Source organism: Petaurus breviceps, unplaced genomic scaffold (genome assembly GCF_028583685.1).
Source record: "Petaurus breviceps papuanus isolate PSGF00001 unplaced genomic scaffold, PetGlider_PUasm1.0 688, whole genome shotgun sequence".
NCBI classification, from domain to species: Eukaryota; Metazoa; Chordata; class Mammalia; order Diprotodontia; family Petauridae; genus Petaurus; species Petaurus breviceps.
The window spans coordinates 20,880,409-20,905,960 of NW_027186457.1; the positions used below are offsets into that span (position 1 = coordinate 20,880,409).

General features: G+C 40.8%; 1 protein-coding gene across 2 annotated transcripts in view; it reads right to left on the bottom strand.

Annotated features, from left to right (window-relative positions):
* Positions 1-8,718: 8,718 nt before the first annotated feature.
* Positions 8,719-25,552, bottom strand: part of TM4SF1 (transmembrane 4 L six family member 1) — a 301,142-nt gene continuing 284,308 nt past the window's right edge. The window contains exons 2-6 of one of the 2 annotated variants that reach the window (XM_069104738.1): positions 19,983-20,255; positions 17,325-17,414; positions 17,098-17,243; positions 12,687-12,867; positions 8,719-9,675 (exon numbers count right to left, since the gene is read on the bottom strand). In XM_069104738.1, coding sequence (XP_068960839.1) covers positions 9,661-9,675; positions 12,687-12,867; positions 17,098-17,243; positions 17,325-17,414; positions 19,983-20,159 — 609 coding nt within the window. In that variant the 5' untranslated portion in view covers positions 20,160-20,255 and the 3' untranslated portion in view covers positions 8,719-9,660. Of the gene's footprint in view, positions 9,676-12,686; positions 12,868-17,097; positions 17,244-17,324; positions 17,415-19,982; positions 20,274-25,552 lie in introns of those variants that run through there. The other variant, XM_069104739.1, reaches the window with a different exon arrangement.

The window sequence follows — 25,552 nt, forward strand, 5'->3', positions numbered from 1 at the left end:
AGCAAAGTGATGCCCTTTCTTGAATTAGATCAAATATTTGGAGATAGATATTATGTTTCCCCTCCCACCCTATCCCCCAAACCTTCTTTTCACCAGATAAATAGCCACAGTTCCATCAACTAATCCTCATGTGTCATGAACTTGAGGCCCTTCCCCATCCTGGTTGTGTTTGTCATGAAACTCTCCAATTTATGCACATCCTTCCTAAAGTCTGGTGCCCAGAACCAAACACAATACTCCAGATATGGTCTGATCAGGGCGGAGAACAATGGAACTCTTAAGCTGCTAATTCCAGAAGCTACGCCACTCCACGCAGCGCAGAAGACCTTCATTTCTGGGTTCTCTGTTTAATATACACAATTCTGGCATTCAGCATAGTGCCTAACTGATTGTCAGTGCTTAATAAATGCTGATTGACTGATTGATTGTTCGTGGTGGGGGCTCTCTGACTCATCCCCTGATAAACCCTGTTTTTAAATTGCAAGAGGGGTAAGTTCTGCAGACAGCCTTTGCCTTTTGGTAGGAGGTAATTATGCCTTTCCACTATCCCTACCTTCTATGTGTTGCTCTAGAAGAGGCAGATAGGATGTCTAGTCAAAGGATCTGGGTTCAGGTCCTACCTCTCATCCTACCTGTATGACCTTGGTCATTACTTCTCTTGTCTGAGACTTGGTTTCCCCACCTGTAAAATGAAAGAGCTGGACCACACAGCCTCTAAGGTTCCTTTTAAAACTAGACCATTATAGCAACGAGAACAGTGAGTTGGTACAAGGACAGGCCCCATGTGGTAGTCCATCAAATTTGGACTGGGAAGGCCCAGGTTCCATCCCAACTCTTTTATTCATCTGTTAGATCTTAGATGAATCATGACCCCATATTTCTTCATCTGTAAAAGGAGAGGTGAGAATTAGGATTTTAAAGATCATCTTTTCTCCACCTTCTCCCCCCTCTTATTTTATGAGGGCCTGGAGGCCGAGAGAGGACTAGCAGTTTGCCTTAGCAGTGTCACATGGGCAACATGGTTCTGATCCAGGTCCTCTGACTGCAAACCCAAGCGACCTCTCTCAGATTCCATCTAATTCTTCAATTCTATAAACCCAAACGTGAAATGATTGGGAAAGTCAGTGACACAGTGTGCTGACCAGCTGGGAGTTGCCTGACCTTTATTCATGGCGTCAAGTAATAAAGCACTCTACTGTCTGCCTGTCATACTTAAAAAGCATGAACTCAGATGTTACGCCAGATCACAAGCTAGTCTTTTGAAGAGAAGTTGGGGTTGGGCAGAGAAATTAGCCCTGGGCCCTCCACATGACTGAATGGTTTTTTCCAAATATTCCAGCTGCCTTTGAGCAACAGGGTGTGGTTGGGGTCGGTTCACTCCAGTGAAAAATGGAGTCTATGACTCAGGGTCTTTCACCTGCTCTGGGCAGTTGGTGACTTATGAGCTCGCTATAAGACAGCCCTTGGGAATACCTAAGGGATGCTTTGGGAATAGGCAAATCTTTGCTGACACCATTGAAAACAGTCATTCATTCCCCATGCCTTCCCCTCTTTGAGAAAAAAAGAGAGAGACTTTAAACATTAGGGAAAGGCAGGATCAGGGTCAGGATAGGCCTGATTGATCATCCTCAGCTTCTGTCACATATAGACCATTTTATGAGCATATCACTTAATCTCTTGTTACCCCCAGACAATTCTCCAAGGCTATTAAGTGTTGAATCCATTTTGGTAGAGGGAGTTTTCCTTCCTGGGAGTTACCTTTTCTAGCTAAATTACAGGTCTGTTCCAAAACAAACAAATATACAATAAAATTCCATGAAACTAAATCTAGAATCGTAAGTTCAAAGCACATTAACTTGGGTGAATGGGTGGGACCAATACTGTGATCTTGCTTATTAGTATAGGGAATTCCCAAAGAGAAAACACCCTTTTGTACATGCAGGTTGGCACCAGGTCTGCAGTTTATTGTTGCCTGTAGCACTGAAAGGTTAAGTAAAATATCCTGGAAGTCAATAGATATCAGAGGCACTGGTGTCAAATCTTCCACTTTCTAACTGAGTGAACTTGGGCAAGTCACAGCATCTCTGGGTCTCAATTTACATATCTATCAAAGGAGGGAATTGGATCAGATGATCTCAAAGGTTCTTTCTAGTTCTAAAAATCTGAGATACTAAAAGCCAATATTATTGAGAGAATGATGTGCTACAGATTGAGGATGGTATTTTTTATGTCCTGGCATAAATGTTAAATCATTAACCTCTATTAACTATGAATTCACTTTTCCATTTTTTAAGATGGAGTGAATGATATATTATTTCTAGAATGGCAGGGCCCCAGATGGCAAGTGGGCATTTGGCAGGTGGTCTTGCTAACTGGCTCTTTTCTCCCCCCTGGGCCCACTTTTCCAGAGCAGGAGGAGAGAAGTAACATTAAGAGCAGTTAACCCTGAAAAGCATGGATTGGGTTCAGAGGAATTTATTCTACCTGGTTTGTGGACACTGGCCAATCCCACATAATCCAGGGCAACCTCTATAGGGTCATCTAAACCTCAGTTGCTACAAAAAATGTTCACTTTCCTTTTTTCCTCTCATGTTCAATTTTGTTTTGCACACAGACCTATTCTCAATCACCTTGCTTTAAAGCACACATTTTAGAGAGCACCACATATTTCATATGAAACTGAATTGTATCTACTTCTTGAAAAATAAAATAAAATAAAATTTTCTTCTATGTGAAGGCGTACCATATATTTAGAGGTAGAAAGAACAGTAGGGCTTATCTAGTTCAACTCTCCTTATCTGACAAATGAGGAAACTGAATCCTAGAGTGGTTGTGTGATTTGCCCAAGGCCACACATGCAATGTGTCAGAAGTAGGATCCAATGAACAGGTGGACTTCAGAAAAACCTGCAAAGACTTATATGAACTGATGCTGAGTGAAGTGAGAAGAATCAGGAAAACACTGTACACAGTAACAGCCACACTGTGAGATGACTGACTATGATAGACTTAGCCTTTGCTCTGCAATGAAAGGATCTAAAGCAATTCCAAAAGACTCATGGTGGAAGGTGCCATCCACATCCAGAGAAAGGACTATGGAGTCCCAATGCAGAGTGAAGCAGACCATTTTCTTTTTTTGTTTGTTTTGCTTTGTTTTTTTCTTTCTTATGTTTCCTCCCATTTGTTCTAAGTCTTCTTTCATATGACTAATGTGAAAATATGTTTAATAGGAATGTATATGTAGAGCCTATATCAGATTGCATGTAGTCTTGTGGAGAGAGGTGAGGAGGGAGGAGGAGAAAATTTAAAACTTATGGGAAGTGATTGTTGAAAACAAGAAAAAGAAAGAAAGAAAGGAAAGAAAGAGAGAGAGAGAGAGAGAGAGAGAGAGAGAGAAAGAAAGAAAGAAAGAAAGACAGAAAGAAAGAAAGAAAGAAAGACAGAAAGAAAGAAAGAAAGAAAGAAAGAAAGAAAGAAAGAAAGAAAGAAAGAAAGAAAGAAAGAAAGAAAGAAAGGAAGGAAGGAAGGAAGGAAGGAAGGAAGGAAGGAAGGAAGGAAGGAAGGAAGGAAGGAAGGAAGGAAGAAAGGAAGAAAGAAAGGAAGAAAGGAAGGAAGGAAGGAAGGAAGGAAGGAAGGAAGGAAGGAAGGAAGAAAGAAAAGAAGGAAGAAGTAGGATTTAAATCTAGATTCTCTTACTCCAGGGATAATGGAACATTCTTTCCACTATTCTATGCTGGGTGTCTTAGGCTTAGAGTCAGGAAAACCAGAGCTCAAGTCTTGCCTCTAATTCACAATCACAGCTAGCATTTTTTTAGACTTTCAAGTTTGTAAAACGATTATGAACATCTCATTTGATCCTCATGACAGTCCTGTGAGAAGCCATTATTATTCCCATTTTACAGGTGAGAAAACTGAGACTATAAGAGATTAAAGGACTCACCAAGGATCACATAGCTAGTAAATGCCTAAGGCAAGATTTGATCTCAGTTCCTCCTGATTCCCAATCCAACACTTGATCCATTTTGTAACTTAGCTGCCTGATGTGCCCTATAATTCCTTCTTTTTGTGACTAAACTCCTTGAGGGAGCCATCTGTAATCAGAATATCTACTTACTCTTCCCTCACTCTTTTCTATCTATAGTCTGGCTTCCTACTTCATCATTCAACTGAAATTGCATTCTCCAAAGTTACCAATGATCTCTTAATTATCAGATCTATTTTTTTTTCAATCCTCATCTTTCTTCTCTGTGGCCTTTGACACTGTCCATCCCTCTCTTCTCCTTCATGCTCTCTTTTTTTCTAATGTCTGACTACTCCACTGAATATTCATTCAGATCCTGCCCACTAACAGTGAATGTCCACCATGGTTCTGTCCTGGTCCATCTCTTCTCCCTTTGTACTATTTCCCTTAATGATCTCATCAATCTCTATGCAGATAATTCTGACATCTGTTTATTTATCTCCTGACCCTCAGTCTCATGTCTACATCTACTATTGTACCTCTCAAACTAGAGATCCCATAGACATCTTAAACTCAATATGTTCATAATTGAATGAAATATCTTTCCCTCCCGCCCCTTCCCTCTTCTGAACTTCCTTATTATCATCACCATCTTCCCAATGGTGACTTGAATGCTAGGGGTCATTCTTGAATTCTCTCTCTCTCTCTCTCTCTCTCTCTCTCTCTCTCTCTCTCTCTCTCTCTCTCTCTCTCTCTCTCGCTCTCTCGCTCTCTCCATATCTAATCTTTTGCCAAGTCTAGTTGTTTCTAACTTGCCAATATCTCTCTTACGTGTCCCCTTTTCTTTTTGAAATACCTGCCCCCCGAGTTGTGATCTTCTTCTTAGGGTTGCATTGCTGCCATACTCTTCTGGTTGGTGTCTCTGTTTCAAGTCTCTCTCCTTTCTAGTGCATCCGCCACTCAACCGTCCAGTAGATCTTCCCAAGAGCAAATATGACCAGGTCACTCCCCTACTCAGTAAACTACATGGCTCCTTATTACTTCCAGGATCAAAAATTAAATCTTTTCTATTTGGATAGAAAAGTGTAAGAAGACTGAAAGGGGCAGTCTTCTTACACTTGTCTCTTCCTTATGCTCTATGATCCAGCGACACCAGCATTTTTCTGTTTCTCACACAGGTCACTCTATCTCCCACATGAACCTCCTTCACTGGCTATCTGCCATGTCTGGGATGCTCTTCTTCACCTCTGTTTCCTGGCTTCTCTGGCTTCCTTTAAGACTCAGTTTAAATCCTACCTTCTACTAGATGCCTTTCTGCTTCTCCCTCCTTTCCACATGCTAGTGCCTTCTCTCTGAGATTTACCATTTACACCTAGGAGTTTCCATGTTATTTTCTTCTTGAGGATAAGGACTATTTTTTGGCCTTTTATTTTAATACCCTAAGAGTATATTACCTGGCACACAAATCACTTAGTTAATATTTGTTGATTTGGCTCAAATGGACTTTACCACATTCCCTCCTTCATGGAACCTGGTCACATTTGTTTTCACTGACTCATGAATCTGTATATTCCCTAGACAGAATGGAACCCAGTAGTGTGCCCTACCCTCTCACACTGAAGAGATGGTTTTTGTTTGGGTTTGGTTTTTTGGACCAGGAGTTTCACTATGGTCACAGTCTCCCTCCTCTGCCATCATTCCTTTCCTTTCCACTGATGGTGTCACTGTTCTCTAGTGTTCAGTGTACATTGAAGAAGGCACAAGACAAGAACACAATGGTTTGCTCATGCACTGGGGTGCCACCCATTTTACGAGGTTCCCTACAAACCAGAAATAATTTTTGTTCTTGAGTCATCAAGGGCCTGAATTGTCTTTAGAAGCACTGTTAGCAGAGACAAGTCTTGAGTTATAATGAACTTCTGCCCTACTGGAGCTTCAGGCTACCCATAAAAACAAAATGAAACAAAACAAAAACAACTAGCTCTTCCCAGTGGAAGACAGCAAGATTGGTGAGGAAAACCCCTGTCAGACCTTTTCTGTATAGATAATCCTTAATATTCATTTAAGGAAACCCCCTCAAAGGAGTCTACTAAATGGTGGAGTGGAAGAGGTCCTAGATTCAGAGGGCAGAAAGCCTGCCCCCAAAAGCTCTGTCTGCTTCTTATTCCCTATATAACTCTGTCTAAGTCATTCTAACTCTCCAGGTTTCAGAAAGAAGTTGGACCAGATGGCCCCTGATGTCCCTTTGGACAATAACTCCATGATTCCATGAAGGCGGTAACTACTGTAAATTCAAGATCTTAAGGACCGTGTATGTGTTCTTTTCCTACACCAATATTTATGTTTTTCTTAAGGTACCAGTAAATAACAACCCATTTTTTTCTGTGATAACTGGAATTTTTTTCCAGTCAAGCTTAGGGATGCAGAGTAAAGCCAGGGACTATGTTATAAGCAGCTGAAGCTGGCAGCTATGTCTCCTTGGAATCCTCATTTAAGTACTTTAATCTGTGTAACTAAGAAAGCATCTGTTTGTCATTAATTAGCTTGCACACTGGTGGAAACTTTGAGTCACTAAAATTGAGGTTTAGGGATGGGAAGTGGTTTGGGACAGAAAGCGCCTGCCAAAGAATTTAAAACAGAGGTGAAGTGCAAAGAGGCATTTTCCAGGCTTGTACAATAGGAGCTCTCGGTGCTTTGAAGGCAGTGGGGGTCAGTGAAAAAGAGCGCTCCTTCTAAAGTCAGAAGACTGGTTGCCCCCACTTTGCCACTTTCTACCTGTGTGGTCCCGGGCAAATCAGCTCCTGTATGTGGGCCTCTCCCTCCATAACTGGAAAATCAGGGCAGACAGGATGGTGTCTCACAGCCCTTCCCAATCCAAAGCTATGAATTTTAGGGATGACTATTGATATCATGAGCACTGGCTATTTTTTTAAGGTTATAACAGTTGGCTAACATTTATGTGTATGTAGTATTGTATGTACATATATACATGTAATATGCATATATACATATGGGTATGTGTATACAAATACTATATTATATATAATATTATATTTGTATATATAGGTGGTGGTGCAGTGGATAAAACCATGGACCTGGAGTCAGGAAGACTCATTTTCGTGAGTTCAAATCCAGTCTCAGACAGTTAGTAGTTATGTGACCCTGATCACTTATTTACCTCAGTTTCCTCATCTATAAAATGAACTGCAGGAGGCGGCTAGGTGGCACAGTGAATAGAGCACTGGCCCAGGAGTCAGGAGGACCTGAGTTAAAATCCAGCCTCAGACACTTAACACTTACTAGCTATGTGACATTGGGCAAGTCACTTAATCCCAATTGCCCTGACTTCTCCCTTCCAAAAACAAACAAACAAACAAACAAAACCCTTTCTTTGGGGTGGCTAGGTGACACCGTGAATAGAGCAGCAGCCCTGAAGTCAGGAGGACCTGAGTTCAAATGTGACAAAAACTAGCCATGTGACCTTGGGCAAGTCACTTAACCCCAGTTGCCCTACCTTCCCCCTCCAAAAAGCAAAAAAGAAAAAGAACTGGAGAAGGAAATGGCAAACCATTCTAGTATCTTTACCAAGAAAAGCCCAAAGGGGGTCACAAAGAGTCAGATATTCCTGAAAAGGGACTATAAAACAACATATGTATGTATACACATATGTACATACACATTATATATATATATATATATATACATATACACACACGATCTATCAATCATGTGTGTATCTATGTGTAGATATATCCCTGGGTATAAGTCTGGAAGGATGGCTCATTAAAATATAAACTCTTTTTTGAAAGGGACTTTTTCATTTGGGGTTTTGTATCTCCAGTGTCTAGAATATCAATGGCACTCAATAAAAGGTTGGTGGATTGAATTGAATTAAAAGTCAGGGAAATGGTTTATCACACTTAGTTAGATTTCATGCTGGCACTATAGGCAGCCTAGGGTAAGGGAGGAAATTCTGGACCAGAACTTAGTAAAAGAGCTGAGTTTGAATTCTGCGTTAATAGCCAGGTGAACCTGGACACAACACAGCTTCTCTAGGACTGAAAAAGGATCTTACATCTATCTTATTGGGTTGTAAGGCTCAGATAAGATCATGGACGCCAGGCGCCTTGTAAGTATGCCTTACCCGTCAGTACACCTAAAAGTATCCTAGGAATGCCAGAATGTATGTATCTGATTGCCTTGAGGCTAGCTGAGATTTCCTTCAAATGAGATAATATTTGAAAGTGTTTAACTCAGTACCTGGCACATAGTAGGCGCTTCCTAAATGCTCATTCCCTACACCCCTCTCCCCCATTTCTTTTCCATCATATTTCTCTAATCATTTTGGTGACCTGACCAAGGCAGGAAAAGAGATAACAGCATCACAGACAACTTCTGAAAAGTCAGCAAACTTCAGCTGGGGGCTGGTTGTCTCCCAGCACACACAAAATATTCTGATAGAAAATTTTTGGCATATTCCCCTGGGAGCCTGATCCAGAGGGCAGTTGGGCAACAAATGAAAGTTCCCACACTGGACAGAAGACTGGAGGAAATCTGAAGAGAAATGGGACCCCTGAGGGACTGTGCAGCAGTGAGAAGTACTGGAGAAGTGGGGAGGAGGGAGAGAAACACAAACGCTATTCCCTTTTCCAACAGTGGGGGTGGGAGTGTGGGAATCTTAGCCTAAAAAAAGGAAGAACAATTAGAAAAAGAAGAGAGTGTTTTAAAATTATGCGTAGTTGAAGGAAGAGATTAAGATGTAGTAAATACATTTTTTTATTTTTTTTATATAAAGACTTGGGGTATTTGGTACACTGCCTACTCTCAGTCCTTTTCCCTAAATACTTAAATACCCAAATTTAACCCCATCTATGCTGGGCCATTCTGTGTGACTCTGGTCAATATCCTTCCATGAGTTCATCATGGGAGGGAGAGGAAGGGGGATGGGGATGGATGCCTTCTTCCTCCATTAATACTGTTTTATTTTGGTTTTACTGTTTCAATCCGTCTCCCTCTGTTTCCTCCTTGACGGCTTCTCCACAGCCTTCTCTTAACTTTGCGAAAGCTCCTTTTTCCGTGCAGATCCTTATGTCATGCTAAAACACAGCTAGGAGATCTGCCCCTTTTGTCAGTCCCAGGACAACTTCATTAAGCAACTCTCCCAGGTGGCAGATAGGCAGCTTCCCCATCATCAACGTTAACACTGTCATTTGGGTTAAAGGAGTTTCTGAAGAAGCTTGGAAATACTATACAAATGGGAAACACCATATAAACAGTGAAAGACAGTTTCTGGGTTTTTTTCCTTCTTCTTTTAAATAAAAGCATCCCAGGATCCTCTCATTTAAAAAAAATGCAAACATGTACAGTACTTATGTGAATGTCATTTCTATCCACAGGATGTTTGTCTAAAGCATTGCTCAATTTTGCGCCCTGACGTGCCAGGGAGCCATATCCACTTATTCCAGTGAAAATCCCCTATAAAACAGGCTTAAGTTTCTCATGCATTGGATGAGTCCTGTTATCACCAAGTTCATATCTGACCATAGCACAGACATACCAGTCTCTATACAAATTTATAAAAGTAAAGTATATGCAGTATGGTACAAATACTAATACAAAGCTTTACAAATTAATAAAATGAAACATAAATTACAGTGAAATTCAGGATGATTTGGGCGTCTCTTCTGGGGTGCTTTTCTTCTAGCAGTCATATTGCTGTAAAGGAAAGAGAATAGACAATATTAGCAATAGAGTCGGCCCTGAAGATTTTATTTTATTTTGCCTTTTGGAGGGCAATTGGGGTTAAGTAACTTGCCCAAGGTTACACGGCTAGTTTTTTTGTGTGGGTGTTAAGTGTCTGAGGCCAGAACCGAACTCAGGTCCTCCTGACTCCGGGGCCAGCACTTTACTCACTGTGCCACCTAGCCGCCCCCAGCCCTGAAGATTTTAACATTTTAAGTCACCCACCCTGGCCTTCCCATTAGAGGAACAATGTGGAATTATGTGCAGGGAGCTTAACTTGAAGTCAGGAAGATTTTAGTACAAGTCTTGCCCCTGACACATACTGGCTCTGTAATTCTGGGCAAATCACTTAACTTCCAAGTTAAGATCCGGTCCCTATCTCAATAAGGCCGCCATTAAAAACCCTACGCTGAGGTGTCATCATGGTGTGGAGATGACCCATGGCAAAGGCCATGCCAGTTGGCAGAACATGATCTCCACTTGAAAAAAGTCAAGTGGTGATGAACTATATTTCTATGATCCAAGGATCAACCTATCTGAGTCCCAAGATGCCCATCTATCATGGGAGTGATGAGTTCTCAGCCAAGGATACTCTCAAAGACTAACTGCTAAGCAGAGAAAGTGCCCACACCAAAGAAATCACGGATGGCCTGGAATTACTCCCCAAAGGAGACCTATAAAATTTCTTCTCATACCGCAGGACATTTGCAAAAAGGAAATAACCAGTCACCAAGAATAAAGCAAGATTCCTTGTAAACAATGCCCAAGGCTTAAAAAAATATTTATTAAATGTTTCATAACCAAATCATCCAGCAAAGGTCCTGAGGGAAAATGACAAAAAAAAAGGCCCACAGGAATGGAAAGTTACTGATATGTTTGTGTGTGTGTGTGTGTGTGTGTGTGTGTGTGTGTGTGTGAGAGAGAGAGAGAGAGAGAGAGAGAGAGAGAGAGAGAGAGAGCATTCTCTTTGAAATGTATGATAAATTTATAATAAAAAATTTTCATAAGAAAAGAGAACATTTACAAAATCATAGGTCTATTCAATGGACTGACCACTGGAGAGGGAACCACAGATATAAACCTCTTGGCCAATAGGTTCTCTCTCACCCATGCTAGAATGTTTTTGTTGAGTTATAGTTGTAATGGATCTCAGAAATAATCCAGTCTAACCCTAGCATTCTACAGATGAGGAAACTGAGGTCCAAAGAGGTTGTGATTTGCCCAAGGTCACAAATCAGTGGCAGAGCTGGTATCTGAACTAAAGTCTTTTTAACTTCAAATCCATCAACTTAATTATAATTGTTGATGTAACTTTCTACGTGAAGCCTTTTCTTATACCCCCAGCTCCCTGCTTTCCTCCCAGCTCCTCATTTTAAAAACTTAGCTTATACCTCTTCTGCATGTCTCTATATATGCACATGTTACCCCTACCTTTGTACTCCTCCCCATATTAGCTCTGTGAGGGTAGGGACTCTTTTAGTTTTGTCTTTGTTTCTCTAGAACAAAACATAGTGCCTGGCACAAATTAGATATTTAATAAATACTGTTGAATTATTATTTTAAAGCTTCAAGAGATCCATGATTTCATGGATGGAGATTGTCACTTATGGGAACCATAGAGTATATAGTCTTCTTAAAAGACTTTAACCAAAAGAATTCATCACTTGCTGCTAGACTTGGTAAGGAACCTTTCCAAATTAAGCCAACATCAAAGATCCAAGCACCCTTTCTCAACATATTCCCAGAAAACTTGTATAGAAAGCCTCCCAGAAAATCAGATTCTTTCTCCCTCTACATCCAAATTTTGTTCTCATGTTCTCCTGGGATGTTCTATTGTTCCTAGCAAGGGTTGAATTTTGTGGCAAGAATGGGCTTTTAGGTTTGGGGTTTGATCAACTTTTTAAAGAAAGAAGGAACTCAATAAAAAAGAAACTTCTTTGTCTTAGGGCTGAATGTTCAGTTTGATTGAAAAGAATCTAAGCTTCTCCAGTGGAGAGATCTGCTGTTTACCTAATCCTGGTACCCAGATTACAAAATAAACAGAAGGAAAACAAATCTCCAAGCTGAACATTAACCCACATTTGCTGGATTGAATTTGGACATAGACCCAGACCAATAGAGCAACTTTATGCAAGAGGGTAGGGAGATTGCAAAAAATTTTTTTTTCTAAACTGAATGGTTGGGTATCTGTCTCCTAAACCATATCCTCAGGAAACATGTGCTTCCTGGTTTTTCATAGAGGAGGTTTGTTATGAGCCTAATAGAACTAGGTGCACCATGCTGAGCATGCCCCTCATGTATACCAGCTCTCTAGTGGCCCAGGTATCCTTGGTTCCTTGGATGCTCTGCATTGTCTTCTTCCTACTACAGAGTGAAGGGTTCCCTGGAGCCTACTATAGCCTATAACTATGTATGTCTCATCAGGTCTACTAAATAAATTCAAAGCGTTGGTAGACTAAGGTTGGTAAGGGAAGGCCATGCCTTATGGGTGCTGGATTCTAATGAAGATTTTGCCACCTGCAAGACTCTATAGACTCAGGCTCACAGAGTCAATGGGCCTGTGAGGGGCAGTAATTATAACTAACATACTAATAGAACTAATCATTCTAGCACCAGAGAAAGCACCATAAACCATGTTCTGAGGACAGCAATGGAAATGGCTCTCTCACATCAACTTTTTAAGACATTCACCTGAGAACAAATAAGATACTACTACTGACAGCTCATGTTCATATAAGCTTGAAGATTTGCAAAGTGTTTCACACTGATTCTCTTATTTGTCAATGTATGTAAATACTATTTACATAGTCTTATTCTTCTTATTCATTTTTGTTGTTGTAATAGTTTTGTTATACAGGAACCAGACCTGGGAAGTTGATGGTGTTTGTTTACTTCTGTTTCTCTAATAACAGAAACTGTATTACGTTGTAATAATTGGACAACACTCAGGACCAAGGAGGGGTCATTAGTATGGAGCCTCTTACCTGTTGGCGGGAGCAGCAAAAACCACATATGCCTCCAAGAACTCCATTTATTACTTGAATAAGACACAAGATGAATTCGATTCCTCCAAGTGCCAAGAGAATGGAAAACAGGGTCACATTCCATTGCACAACATTCCTGGGTTCAATGCACTCGGACCATTGGGAGGGGTCAACAAGGTAACTGTTGTTGGTAAGAGTAGAAATTGATTAGTCCTATTATGTGATACCTGGAAAGACTTCTTTCCTTTTCAACCAGAAATGTCAAAGCCTCTGATACAGGCAGTTGACCAATATCATAGTTTCCATAAAATAATGACATTAAGACCACCCGTTTTCCTGTAATGGATTTAAAAAGCTGAATCTATAACCTCTAAAGTCCAGCATTCCAAGGATGCTATACTTTGAGTCTGAGGACCTGGTTTTGATATAATCTGCTCAGATACTTGCTATATGGTATAGATAAGTTAACTCCACTGAACCTCAGTTTTCTCATCTTTAAGATGGGGAAGGGCGGAAAGAATTGAAATGGGGGCTTTCTAAGATCCCCTTCAGATCTGAAGCTACGATCTCAACCACTTCTATCTTTAGAAGGACAATGAATATTCTCTCTAAAATGGCAAACACATATAAGATAATAATGACCAAGCTTGGTTCCAAAGAAGAGATGAGAAAATGCACCTCCCTCCTTTCCATGCAGAGGTTGGATACTTTGGGTTGGAAACACTACCAAACAAGGATGATATATTGGTTAGCCATGCTGAATTTATTTTTATTTCTTTTTAAATTCTTTGTTATTTGAGGGGAAGAATATATTCAGAAATTAAGGTGATCTAAAAACAAAAGAAGTATATAATTTTTATTTTTAATAATATAAAGAATATTATATTATAATATATGATATAGGAATACAATAATATTGTTAATATTAACATATAATATTATATTCATATATGATGATGCTTATTATACACATAATATGAAGGGTCCAAATTTAACCTACAACCAGGCCCTACAGTTTTTATCATGTTCATGATGATCATGATTGTTTCCATTATAATTTGTCTTAAATCTCATTTGGAGATTAAATTAAAATATTAAAACCAAAAGTCATTCCTGCACACCTAGTGAACCACCCAGATTAAGCAGCTAAAGTGTGACTCCCAAGATAAGAGAGTCATAGGAACTGGGCTCAAGCCCCCTTCCTAAAACTTGCAACTTGTATAAATTTACACAAGTCACTTAACCTTTCTTGACTTCCATTTCCTCCTATGTAGACTACAAGAGTACCATTGGATGGCCTTTGAGATCCTCTCCAGTCTTAGCTCTATGGGCCTATGATCAACACGGGGATCAATTAGCAATATGAGGGCTTCTGCTAGGAAAAAGATATGATTCAAATGATGTTTTTCTTCGGGTTTTACTTAGAGTGATTCTAAAATCGGTCCCTATTTCCTGAATACACACTAGTGGATATCAGTGAAAGTAGCAGACCAGCAGAATATGAAGAACTTGGAGCGAACAGGTTATGATTTAAATTTTAATGTGGATAAGGTACAAATAAAAACAATGCTTTATCTAAATTTTTTTTTAAAAGGCATCTAGGTGCCTCTGTGGGTAGAATGGAAGCCTAGAGCCAGGAAGAGTTAAGTTCAAATCCTGCCTCAGTGTCTTCATCTATAAAATGGGGATAATAACAGCACCTACCTCCCAGGGTTATTGTAAGGATCATTTGAGTTAATGTGCAAAGAACTTTGCAAATTTTAAAATGCTAAACATTGACTCTCTGTCTAACCAGAATTCAAATGTCAGCATTGCCACTCACTGCTATTTGACTAGTCTCTTGATAGCTTCTTCATCTGCAAAATCTTTGGAGAAATCTATTGAAGCAATCCCACCATTCTCTGACATGGCCAAGTGGGTTAAAAGGAGAATGGCATCCTTTTCTCCACTCCTATTGCAATAGTCTTCATTTATTTGACACAGGTATAGTTTCTTATGGCTATACATGTATAAAATAAGTGTCTTGCTCTGAATGAGGAATTAGCAGGACCCACTATGTGGTTATTTCAAAAAGACAAAATTGAGGTAGCAATGGAATGTTGGAACTGGCATCAGGGTTCATAAGCTACCCTTGACATTTCTTGGCAATGTGAACATTGTGCAAATCATTTTTTGAGACTTAGTTGCTTTATCTATAAAATGAGGGTAATAACTCCCATAGGAACCCTTCATTCATCAAGCTTTTATGAGGCCCATTTTAAGTAATGTATGTAAAAACACTTGGCAAACTTTATAGTGCTATATAAATTATTATTATTCTTCAGGGACTAATTTAATGTCACATGTTGCAACTCTTTAAATGCTAGCTATTTATTAGTTTGGGGTCCATAACTAGGCTGTATTGGCTATAAGCTAACAGTGAGAATAACTTGTTACGTATATATAAGAACTGTTAAATGTCCAATTGGTGACGGTAGGGAGGAGTCAAATCCAATACAATGACCTTCCTGAGTTTATAGATATCTTCCCCTGACTCTTCAATATGAAAGACTGACATTTTTAAAATGAATTCAGAATAGGGGCAGCCAGGTAGCACAGCGAGCAAGAGCACCGGCTCCAGTGTTGGGATGACCTGGGGATCGAATCTGGGCTCAGACACTTAGCACCCACCCAGAAACACCTGGCCATGTAACCTTGAGCAAGTTACTTAACCCCAATTGCTTAGGGGTGGCCAGGTGGCTCAGTGAGTAAGAGCACCGGCTCCAGTGTCGGGATGACCTGGGGATCAAATCCGGGCTCAGATACTTAGCACCACACCCAGAAATAACTGGCTGTATAACCTTGAGCAAGTTACTTAACCCTGATTGCTTAAAAAAAAAAAGAATTCAGAAGAGATTAAAGGAACCTGGATAAGGACAAGCCTTGAATAACTCCATGTCAAAGGGAAAATGTTTTCTGGTCATTACCTGTGTCTGAACATTCACACCATTCTCTTGAATGTTCTCCTGACTTCTCTTGATAATAACTCACATGTATACAGTATTTAAGGGTTTTATGAATCACTTTCCTCATAAAAACCCTGATAGGCATTTACTTATCAGGATTATCACCCCTTGTTTTGCAGATGAAGAAAATGAGACTGAGAGGTTAATCTATTCACTCAGAGACATGTAGCCATTAAATATTACATAAAGGATTTGAACCCAGGTTTCTTGACTTCAAGTACACTGCTTTTTCCGCTGTATCATGCTGTGTCCCTGACGAGATGTAGGGGCTAAAATGTATTGTCAAGAACCCCTTAATTATGCTGCCGCTAGGGCCAGGAACAATAGCCCTATCTTAGAGCAATATGATTATATGGTTATGTATTATTAAATAATATATAATCACATATATATATAATATTATGCTATATTTCACGTACATTTTATATTTACTATAACTTAACTATAATATGTGTATGTATAAATATATATGTATACTTGTAGATATACACATTTATAACACATATATGTATTACCCACCCACATTGTTGCTTTCAGTTTTGTCTAACTCTTCATGATCCCATTTTGGGTTTTCTTGGCAGAGATATTGGAGTATTTTACCAGTTCTTTCTCCAGCTCATTGTACAGGTGAAGAAACTGAGGTAAACAGGGTTAAGTGACTTGCCCAGGGTCACACAATCACACAGTTGGTAACCATCTGAGACTGGATTTGAACTCAGGAAGATGAGTCTTCCTGACTCCAGGCCCTGCACTGGATCCACTGTGCAACTGGTTGAGATTTACACATAAGCAATATTACATATGAATGTGTCTAATATACATACACATATGAATGTGTGCATGTGTGTGCGTGCATGAGTATGCGCATGTGTGTGCATGTGTATGTATGTGTGTGTGTATGTGTGTGTACACATGCAGGGTTTCCCAAAAGTCTCAGTGAAGTTTTAAGCTTAAAACTCCACTGAGACTTTAGGGACCCCCTGTTTATCTCAGCTTTGCTATACATGGCTAATTTTGTTTTGACCTTGACCTGTGATATACCTAAATTCATGTAACAGCCGGTAATATTAATAACATCTTCTATCATAACAGTGAAGTGTGCTTTCATTTAATCAGAAAATCCATGGTATTCCATCCACTCAGTCAAGTAGAATGACAGTGGAAATCACTCTGCCCTGTGTTCAAAGGACCTAGTTCAGATCCCTATTGTTCAACTCACTCCCTATTTGACCTTGGGCAAATCATTTAATCTTGCTATATGTATGTACCTCAGTTTCCTGATTTGTTAAGTGAGGGGTTTGGAGGAGATCACATCTAGAGTCCTTCCTAGCTCTTAACACCAGGTTGCCAAAAAGTGCATTTCTTTCACGCATACTGAAAAGAGAGATGCATAAAACACTACGTACTCTCCATTGGTGTGGGCAAAGGTGTAGTTCCATTGGCCATGGCGATCAAGACATTGGGGACCTTCAGCTAATCCAAGAGCTGCCACAATGACGCAGTAACCAGATCCTACAAGTCCCACGAGGGCCGCCAGCACCGAGGAGAGCATCTAGGGAAGAAACTGGGACTTAGAAATGACCTGTGGCCCGTCAGCAGGGCAGAGTGGGGGAGCCAGGAAGAGAAAACCTACCGCACAGCTTTTCCCACAGTTCTCATGGCCACAACATCCACAGCAATCTTCCTCTTCCAGCCCAACAAATACAAAAGCAGGGAGGAGCATCTGGGTGGGAAACAAGCCAATCAGATATTAGTTTCTTTTCACAAGGCCTCTTGTTGGTTAAGTTAAATGCCATACAAGGACTTTTTATTCTTCCTTGCTCCTAAGGGCTATAATTGCTAATAGCCAAGGACAGTTGGAGCTGACCAGTTGTGGTTTGGGGACCTGCTGGGAGCAGGGGGGGGCCTCAAATGAGCTCATGAGATGTGAAATTCTGAAGGGAAAAACCCCCTAAGGAAAATGAACTTTAATTCATTTAAATATAGTTAAATGCCACAAGGCACTCTAGTTTGGGAGAGGGGATAGAGTAGGTGGGAGCTGGGAAGGAAGCCAAACCCCAAAGTTGGGAAACACAAACTCAGCCATGGGAGTATCTCACAAATCATAACAACTGCCAGAATCGCTTTTGCTAAATAATTAAATCATCTTAGACTGGGTGAAGAGTTCTGTTATCAATTCTCTATGATTACTATGAACTGGAAAAATATAATTTTGGTTTTAATATTCCCAGTGTGGTAGCACCCTAGGCAGGGGCTAGAGAACAGCGTCAAAGTCAGATAGGCTTTAGTTCAAGGTCTTCCTCTGACATATGAGACAATGTGACCCTGGGCTAGTCACTTAACCCCTAAGTGTTCTAGGTCTCTCTCTAAGATTATAAATTGCAAAGAAGCTGCCAACCTGTATCTAGTAAAGAGAGTCTCCTCAAGTGGGAATTCCCCATACTAATAAAATCATAGACCCAGGCCCTATCTCTGTATATGATATAAGAAGTATTTAGGGAATCAATGGTTCAGATCACCTAAAAAAACTTATGAAGCCAACTTAACCCCTCAGCATTTAACAAATATTTATTTAGCTCGTACTTCTGGAGAACAGATGATGAAACCTGCTGCCTTCCTCAGAGTGGAATAGTAGAGGAAACTGTTTTCAAAACCAGTTACTATGTCAATCAGCTTTGATGAATTGTTTTTCTCGCTACAAGGGAGGGTTCTAAGCGGGAAGGAGTGAAGTAATATGAGGAAATGATTGTAGTAAAAACAGAAAAAGTCATCAGTAAAATATCCCTCATTTATCAAGTACCTTCTATGTGCCAGGCTCTGGGAATAAAAACAATCAATCAGTCAAGCAATCAACAAACATTTATCCAGCGCTTACTGTATGCAAGACATGGTGCTAAGTGCTGAAGATACAAAGTTGAAAAGCGCCTGCCTTCAGAGAGCTCCCATTCTAAAGGGGAGACAACATACAAAGAACTAGGAACAGGTAAGATAGATACTGAGCAGAGGGAAGGAATTGTCAGAGGAGGAAGGCACTAACAGGTAGTGCCAGAACCAGGAAAGACAAAACAAAACCGTTTGCCTCCTTAGCAAGATGAACAATTATGGGCAAGAGGAAAAGTACCAGAGCACAGATACTGTAATATGAAGCACGGAGTGAAGGAGGCAATGTAAATCCAAAGCTAGTTTAGTCAGCTCTCAGAATCACAGATCTCCAGCTGGAAGGAGCCTCAAAAGCCCACCCATTTGATAGAGGAGAAAACTGAGGTCTGAGGAACTTAAATGACTTGCTTAAAGTTACACAGAAAGCAAGAAGCACAGCTGGGATTTGAACCCAAGCCCTCCAACTGCCTCCAAGTTCAAGGTTCTTTCCACTGCATACAATTTACTTATTAGGATGAAAGATTTTTAAATACACACACATATTCTTTACCTAACCAATAATCAGTAAGTTCATATGCTTATACAGTCACATTTCTGTAAGAAATTAATTTTTTAACATCCATTCCCAGGAGGTTACTAAAGGGATGAACCCAAGCTGAGTCACATTCTTTCCATGGCAAGGCTTAAGCTAACATTTAAGCTAACATCCCAAAGTCGGCATTCCAACACCTTCCAGTTAATTTAAAACACACACACACACACACACACAACCAGTCTTGGAAAAAAAAACAGCACATTCCAATCTTGACTCCAGACACTGACCTAAGATCCCACACTGGTCTGTTGGATTCTTGCTATAAGCCACACCCCACTCACATCCGTCCTCAACTTATTATCCTGAAGCTCCACAATTCCAGGCAATAGGGCCCATAATTGTTTCTCTCAGTTGTAACAGAATAAACACAAGTCAGCCTACCCCGAAAAGAATACAAGGGAGAGAATTGGCCAACCCCCTCCCAGGTCCTCCGGCCAAAAGTTAAAAGCTATCCTGTCCTGGAAATTCTAGATTGCTGGAGATTTGATGTTAGGGCCACATTCCTATTTCCTAGCCCTGAAAGCCAAGCCAGTTTCATCTCTTTGGTTAGTATCAAGGTAACACTGAAGATTTGAACAGTCGGGAGCAATCCAGGGGAGTGCTAGCTGATAGTGTAAGTGGATACCCGACAAATTCCCCTTCCCCGCACCCCACACAATGCAGCCTTCTTCGCATCTGTTTTTTAGAGGCTCCTTTCTGAAAGGAGTTTTTGAGATGAAGTCCAGAAAACAACTTTGGATGAAAACTGAGGCTTCTGAAACATCACCCAAAGAGAGGGTTTGGTGATGGCAGCAAATCGACCTCTGTTCTACTTACCAGCAGCCCCCCTCCTACGATGCCCGAGAAGAACCAGACAAAGCGACTCAGGTGGTCTTCACTGGCATATTTTGTCTCCCCATTAGGGAAATACAGCAAAATGTTGGCCACGATGCACAGGACGGCGAGGCCCACCAGGGAATGCCCGATGCACCGGGCACATTTGCCGTAACACATGTTGCTGGTTGGCCTGGCGTCCTGTCCTTAGCCTGGAGCTTTCCCTCCAAATCAGAGGAGTTGGTGACTGGCTGAGGATCAGGCAAATAAAACTCTACAGCCCAGGTCTGCAAAAGTTCTTAAATATACACCCAGCTCTTAGTCACTGGGTGGGTGAGGGTTTCATGTTTTCATTGGTCCCGATTGCAGCTTCCACTAAGGGAGGAGGAGGGAAAGCAGCAGGAGGAGGAGATGACAATGGCCCGCCCTTCACATGAAATCAGTTGCGGACAAATGAAACCAGGGGCGGGGATGTGAGAAGGAGCTAGGCTTCGGGACCAGACATAAGGGAAACTGCAGGGGAATATGATTCATCTTTGAGAATAGTTTCAAACATGGGACATTGTAAAGAAAGCCCTTACTGGAATCAAGAAGGGAAGAAAGCCCTTAGCAACTTCAAACTGGCATAAATTTACAAAAAAATAAAATAAAATAAAATAAATGCCTTCTACTGCATCATATCCCAAGTCACTTTCTGGGGATTTTCTAATTTTTTTTTTGGGGGGGGTGGCTTTTGTGTTCTATTTTTAGCTCTGTCTCCGATTTGATTTATGACTTGGGGCAGGTTGATTAAGCTCTCTGTGCCTATTTTCTCACCTGTCCAGAGAGACTTGCCACCTACATATCTAACCATAGTGCTGGCAAGATTTAAAGGTTATTTCTCTGTATACAGAAGCTATATCTTAGAAACATTGCATATAAATCAAATCATCTTTCCAGAGCACTTACAGGTTTTTTTTCAAGTTCAAGGATCATAGAATTATCGTCAGAAGGGACCTCAAACACCATCTAGTCCAAACCATCCCATTTTATGGATGACAAAACCGAGGCTGGGCATTTACCCAAGGTCACACAAGTAGTAAGCAGGCAGAGGGAGGATCTGATCCCATGTCCTCTTGGCTTCGGAGCTAGTTCTCTTTCTCTTGTAATATGCTTACTATAGAAGTTATTTAAAGGCAATCCAGTCTGACTACTTCTTGGAAGTTAATGAAATTCTTTTAATGACTCAGAGCTTTTCCCTGAAACAAAGGCCCATTTCTTTCTTTTTTTGGATCAATAATATTCCATTAATAAGCACAGGGTCACAGACCCAAAGTTGGGAGGAACCATGGAGTCACTGTTTTCCATACCTGAAATGCCCTCCCCATCTAGGCTTTCCGGGTTCCTTCAAGTCCCAGCTAAGATTTCCCTTCTGCAGCAAATCTTCCCAACCCTTTCCCTCTGTTAATTATTTCTTATTTATCCTGCATATAGCTTGTCTGTACAAGTTTGTTCACTAATCTCCCCCATTAGACTGTGAGCTCCTGGAGGGTCAAGACTGTCTTTTGGGGGCGGCTAGGTGGCACAGTGAATAGAGCACTGGCCCTGGAGTCAGGAGGACCTGAGTACAAATCCAGCCTCAGACACTTGACACACTTACTAGCCATGTGACTTTGGGCAAGTCACTTGACCCCAATTGCCCTCCAAAAAGCAAAAAAAAAAAAAGACTTTTGCACAGTGATGCCTGGCACATAGTAGGTGCTTATTAATTAATTAATTACTGACTGACAGGGGTGGGCTGGAGTCCACTGACTGCTGATTGTTAAATTTTCAATGTAAGAATTTACACTTTGGAAATTGACAAAGTCTAAAAATGAGGGTTTAGTTTGTTGTGGGTTTTTTTGATTGTCTAGAATCTAGGATGGAATGCTGAGCTGAGAGTAAGGAAGACTTGAGTTCTGTGTGACCCTGGGCAAGTCACTTAAGCCTGTTTGCCTTAGTTCCCTCGTCTGGAAAATGAGCTGGAGAAGGAAACAGCAAACCAGTATCTTTGCCAAGAAAACCCCAAAGAATCACAAAGACTTGGACACAACTGAACAACCAGCTTGAGAAAGTAGTGGAGAAAGTGTTAATACTGCAGAAAGCGTCAAGCTTAATTTTTTTTCCTGGTTATTAAATCATCATTGCATAACGGTATGCAATCCAACCCCCTTGTTTTACAGAGGAAGAACTGAGGGGCAGAGAGATGGCCCGTGGTCATGTAGGCGGCCAATAGTTGAGTCAGGATTCAAACCCAGGTCCTTTACTTCCCAATCCAGCATTCTTTCCACTATTCCACACTACCTCTGAAATACTGAAGGTGAAGGTCACTCAGAGGTGAATGAGGAAGCACCTGGAGGGCAACAGCTATAAGCAAGGAATTCCAATGGAGAACTGAAGCAAAATAGGTCATAGAAGAAATGTTTGCTAGGAAGCCTAATAACAGATGGATGGCCAATCTACTCCATTGGTAGCCATGCAATAGAAAGACAATGCAAAGATGCTTCTTCCTGACCCAAAGCTTAGCTAGACTCCCCCCCCCCACCACGGTGCTGCAAATTTATGGGAGGGCAGATGTGGATGACAGAATAGTCTAGGAAGGAAATCTGCTTTGGGAGTGAAACAATCTGGAAAAATCCTAGCTCTTCTCTTCACCCACGTGACTGTGGTCAAGAGAGCTTATTCTCCCCCTCCCCCCCCCTGCCCCAGTCTTAGTTTTCTTGTCAATAAAATGAACTGAATAAGGTCCATTTCACCTCCATGATCCTATGGAGAGAATACTCACATCAGCAAGATGGCAGTTCCATCCAGGTGCTGGTGTTATTTAAAGGAAGTTTAGCATAAAATATGAATAACAGCCTTAAATTTCTTTTGCATAAATCAGGTTTTCATATATTAGATTTGCTTATACCGGTAGTATAATCTGTGTACCCTGTCAGGTGAGGACCTCTGCAAAGGACGGCAGAGATGTAACTAGGAATTTTTGCACAAGGAGAAATATGAGTAATGCTTTCTAGAGCAAAAGGCCTTTGGTAAAGTGGGGCTGGGGGATGGTGGGACATTGCTCCTTAGTGGGAGAAAATAGCGGAGAATAGGATGAGACAGAAGAAAAGTTTACCCAAGCGGCCATTTGACATCTTCTTATTCTAATTATTCTCTTCTTTTTACATTAAAAAAAAGGCTGCAAGTGCTATCATTGTCTTCTAAATTCAGAACTCTGAATCTGGTGCTCTTGGGCAATACCCTGATTGTCCTGCCCTAGTGTACGGATAGTGTACAGATAAAATTTTTGTATTTTCTTTAAACATTTGTCTCCTCTCTTCCCTCAGTGCTTTTGAATAACTCACAAAGACACAGATTATCCGAAGCTCCATCTAATACATTCTTACTATATCACTCTTCCACCACCTCAACGTCAGAAAGAAGCCAGGAGAAAAAAAAGAAGTGTAGTAAAGGGAGAATGGAACTTTTTTCAAGTTGGTTTGGTCTAGAATAACCATTTTCCAAGTTAAGCTGCAGTATTTTTATTTATATTTAACCAAAGGGATCTCATGTAAGTGTAGGACTAGCTATGTCTTATACCCGTTAATTCAGTAGTTAGGTAGCAATGAAAAAAAGTCAGAATGGTAGATTTGAGCTCCCGGTTGGCCAGTTGGGCTCCTTCTGTTCCATGTCTCAGATGGAGCCCCTAACTCTGGTTAGGATTTTACCTTGACTTGCCATCTTGTAAATATATATAATTGGTCACAAAGGGGACCGGGTAAGAGAGCGTGAATAAGCTAAATGTCCCTGCTCGAAAATCCCACACCAAGAGTCAAGAGACCTGACTTGTTTACCACTAAATAGTATGCCAATTAATGTATGTCAGCCCTACTTTCCTCAAGTTTAAAATCATGGAGGAAGATACGGACTAAATTATTTCAAAGGCAGCTTATAAGCCTAACGTTTTATGATTCATCAATTTAGCGAATGATGGAGTTTTCTCCACTGGATAAAATATTAAGATAATTGTTATGTCATGATATGCTCAGCTGATGCCTGAGGAAAATGCTATCACTTTGGACTAGGTGCAAGGGAAAGAGAATTGGCTTTGGAATCAGCCTGGGAATGGATTGCTACCTCTATGCTCTGCCACTTATTACCTATATGACCTGGGGAAAGTCAATTGGCTTTACTGGGTCACAGTTTTTTCATCTATAAAATGAAGGGGTTGGGCTGGATGGTCTCTGAGGTCACTTCCAGCTGGAGATTTATGATTAAAAGCACCTACACTTCTTCTGAAGGCAGGACAGGGTTACACAAGAGGCAATGATTGCAACATCAGCAGAAAACTGGAGCTTCAGGATGAGTTACAGGATTATAGAATCCGAGATTAGGAAGGGACCTCAGAGGTCATTAGTCCAACTCATATCAGGAATGTGCCTTCAGAGGTTATGTGTCTAGTTCAACATATACCAGCAATTTTCCCAACAAAGTCCTGAATGAATGGCCATTGAGTCAACATTTGAACACCCTTAAGTGCCTGGAGAAACCACTACCCAAAGAAGTCCTTTACAGTTTTGGACAGTTCTAGTTAAAAAATTTTTCTGTATGTTGAGCATAGGTTTACTCTGCAACTTTTATCCATTCCTCCTGGTTCTGCAGAAGGCTAATCCTTTTGTACATGATAGCCCTTCAAATCCCCTTCTACACAACAGCAATCATGTCTTTCCTGTCTTCACCAGGGTAAACATCAGTTTCTTTGAAGGGCACTAGACGCGCTGCCCCAGATTCCACCAGCTGCAGATGTTTAGAAGCTAAGATTCCTGAGAAGGGTGGGGTAAAGGCTTCTGAGGCTGCTTTGCAGAGATTTCTAGGGGAAAGATGAAAAAAGGAGGAAAGGAAAGAAACAAGGGAAAAGCTGCTGCTTGAGAAGGAATAGAAGGGAGGAAAAAACTGGTTTCTACTGTAAATAGCAGCAACAATGCTGACTGTATGCATTCACACACTGTCCCCTCCATTCTGTCTTTGCTACCATTTATTCCCAATATTAGAAAAATAAATTAGCAGCTACTAAACCTCTTGCATTTAAAGTTAGCCATGCCTCTAGAGATGAGGGGAAATGGAGATGGATTCTAGAAAAAATGGCAACACAACTAGACTCTAGTATAAGACATATCAAAATAAGAAATATCAGAGTGATGACTGTACCTTCAGGAAATCACAAACCTTTTGGTCTAACTTTGCAATAGTATTCCTTATTTAGCTCAGAGTAGAAGAGATGGTATGTCAAGAGATATGAATAACTGAATCAAATCACATAGTTAGATCAAGTAGAAGGTAAGCTCCTTGAAGAAGAAACAATCCAGTGCTATGGGGAAAGTAGAGGTGAGGGGCAGCTGGGTGGCACAGTGAACAGAGCACCAGCCCTGAAGTTAGGAGGACCTGACTTCAAATCTAGCCTCAGACACTTAAGACTTACTAGCTGTGTGACCTTGGGCAAGTCACATAACCCCAATTGCCCTGCCTTCCCTCCTCCAAAAAAAAAAAATAGAGGTGAATGCCTTTCTGGATTC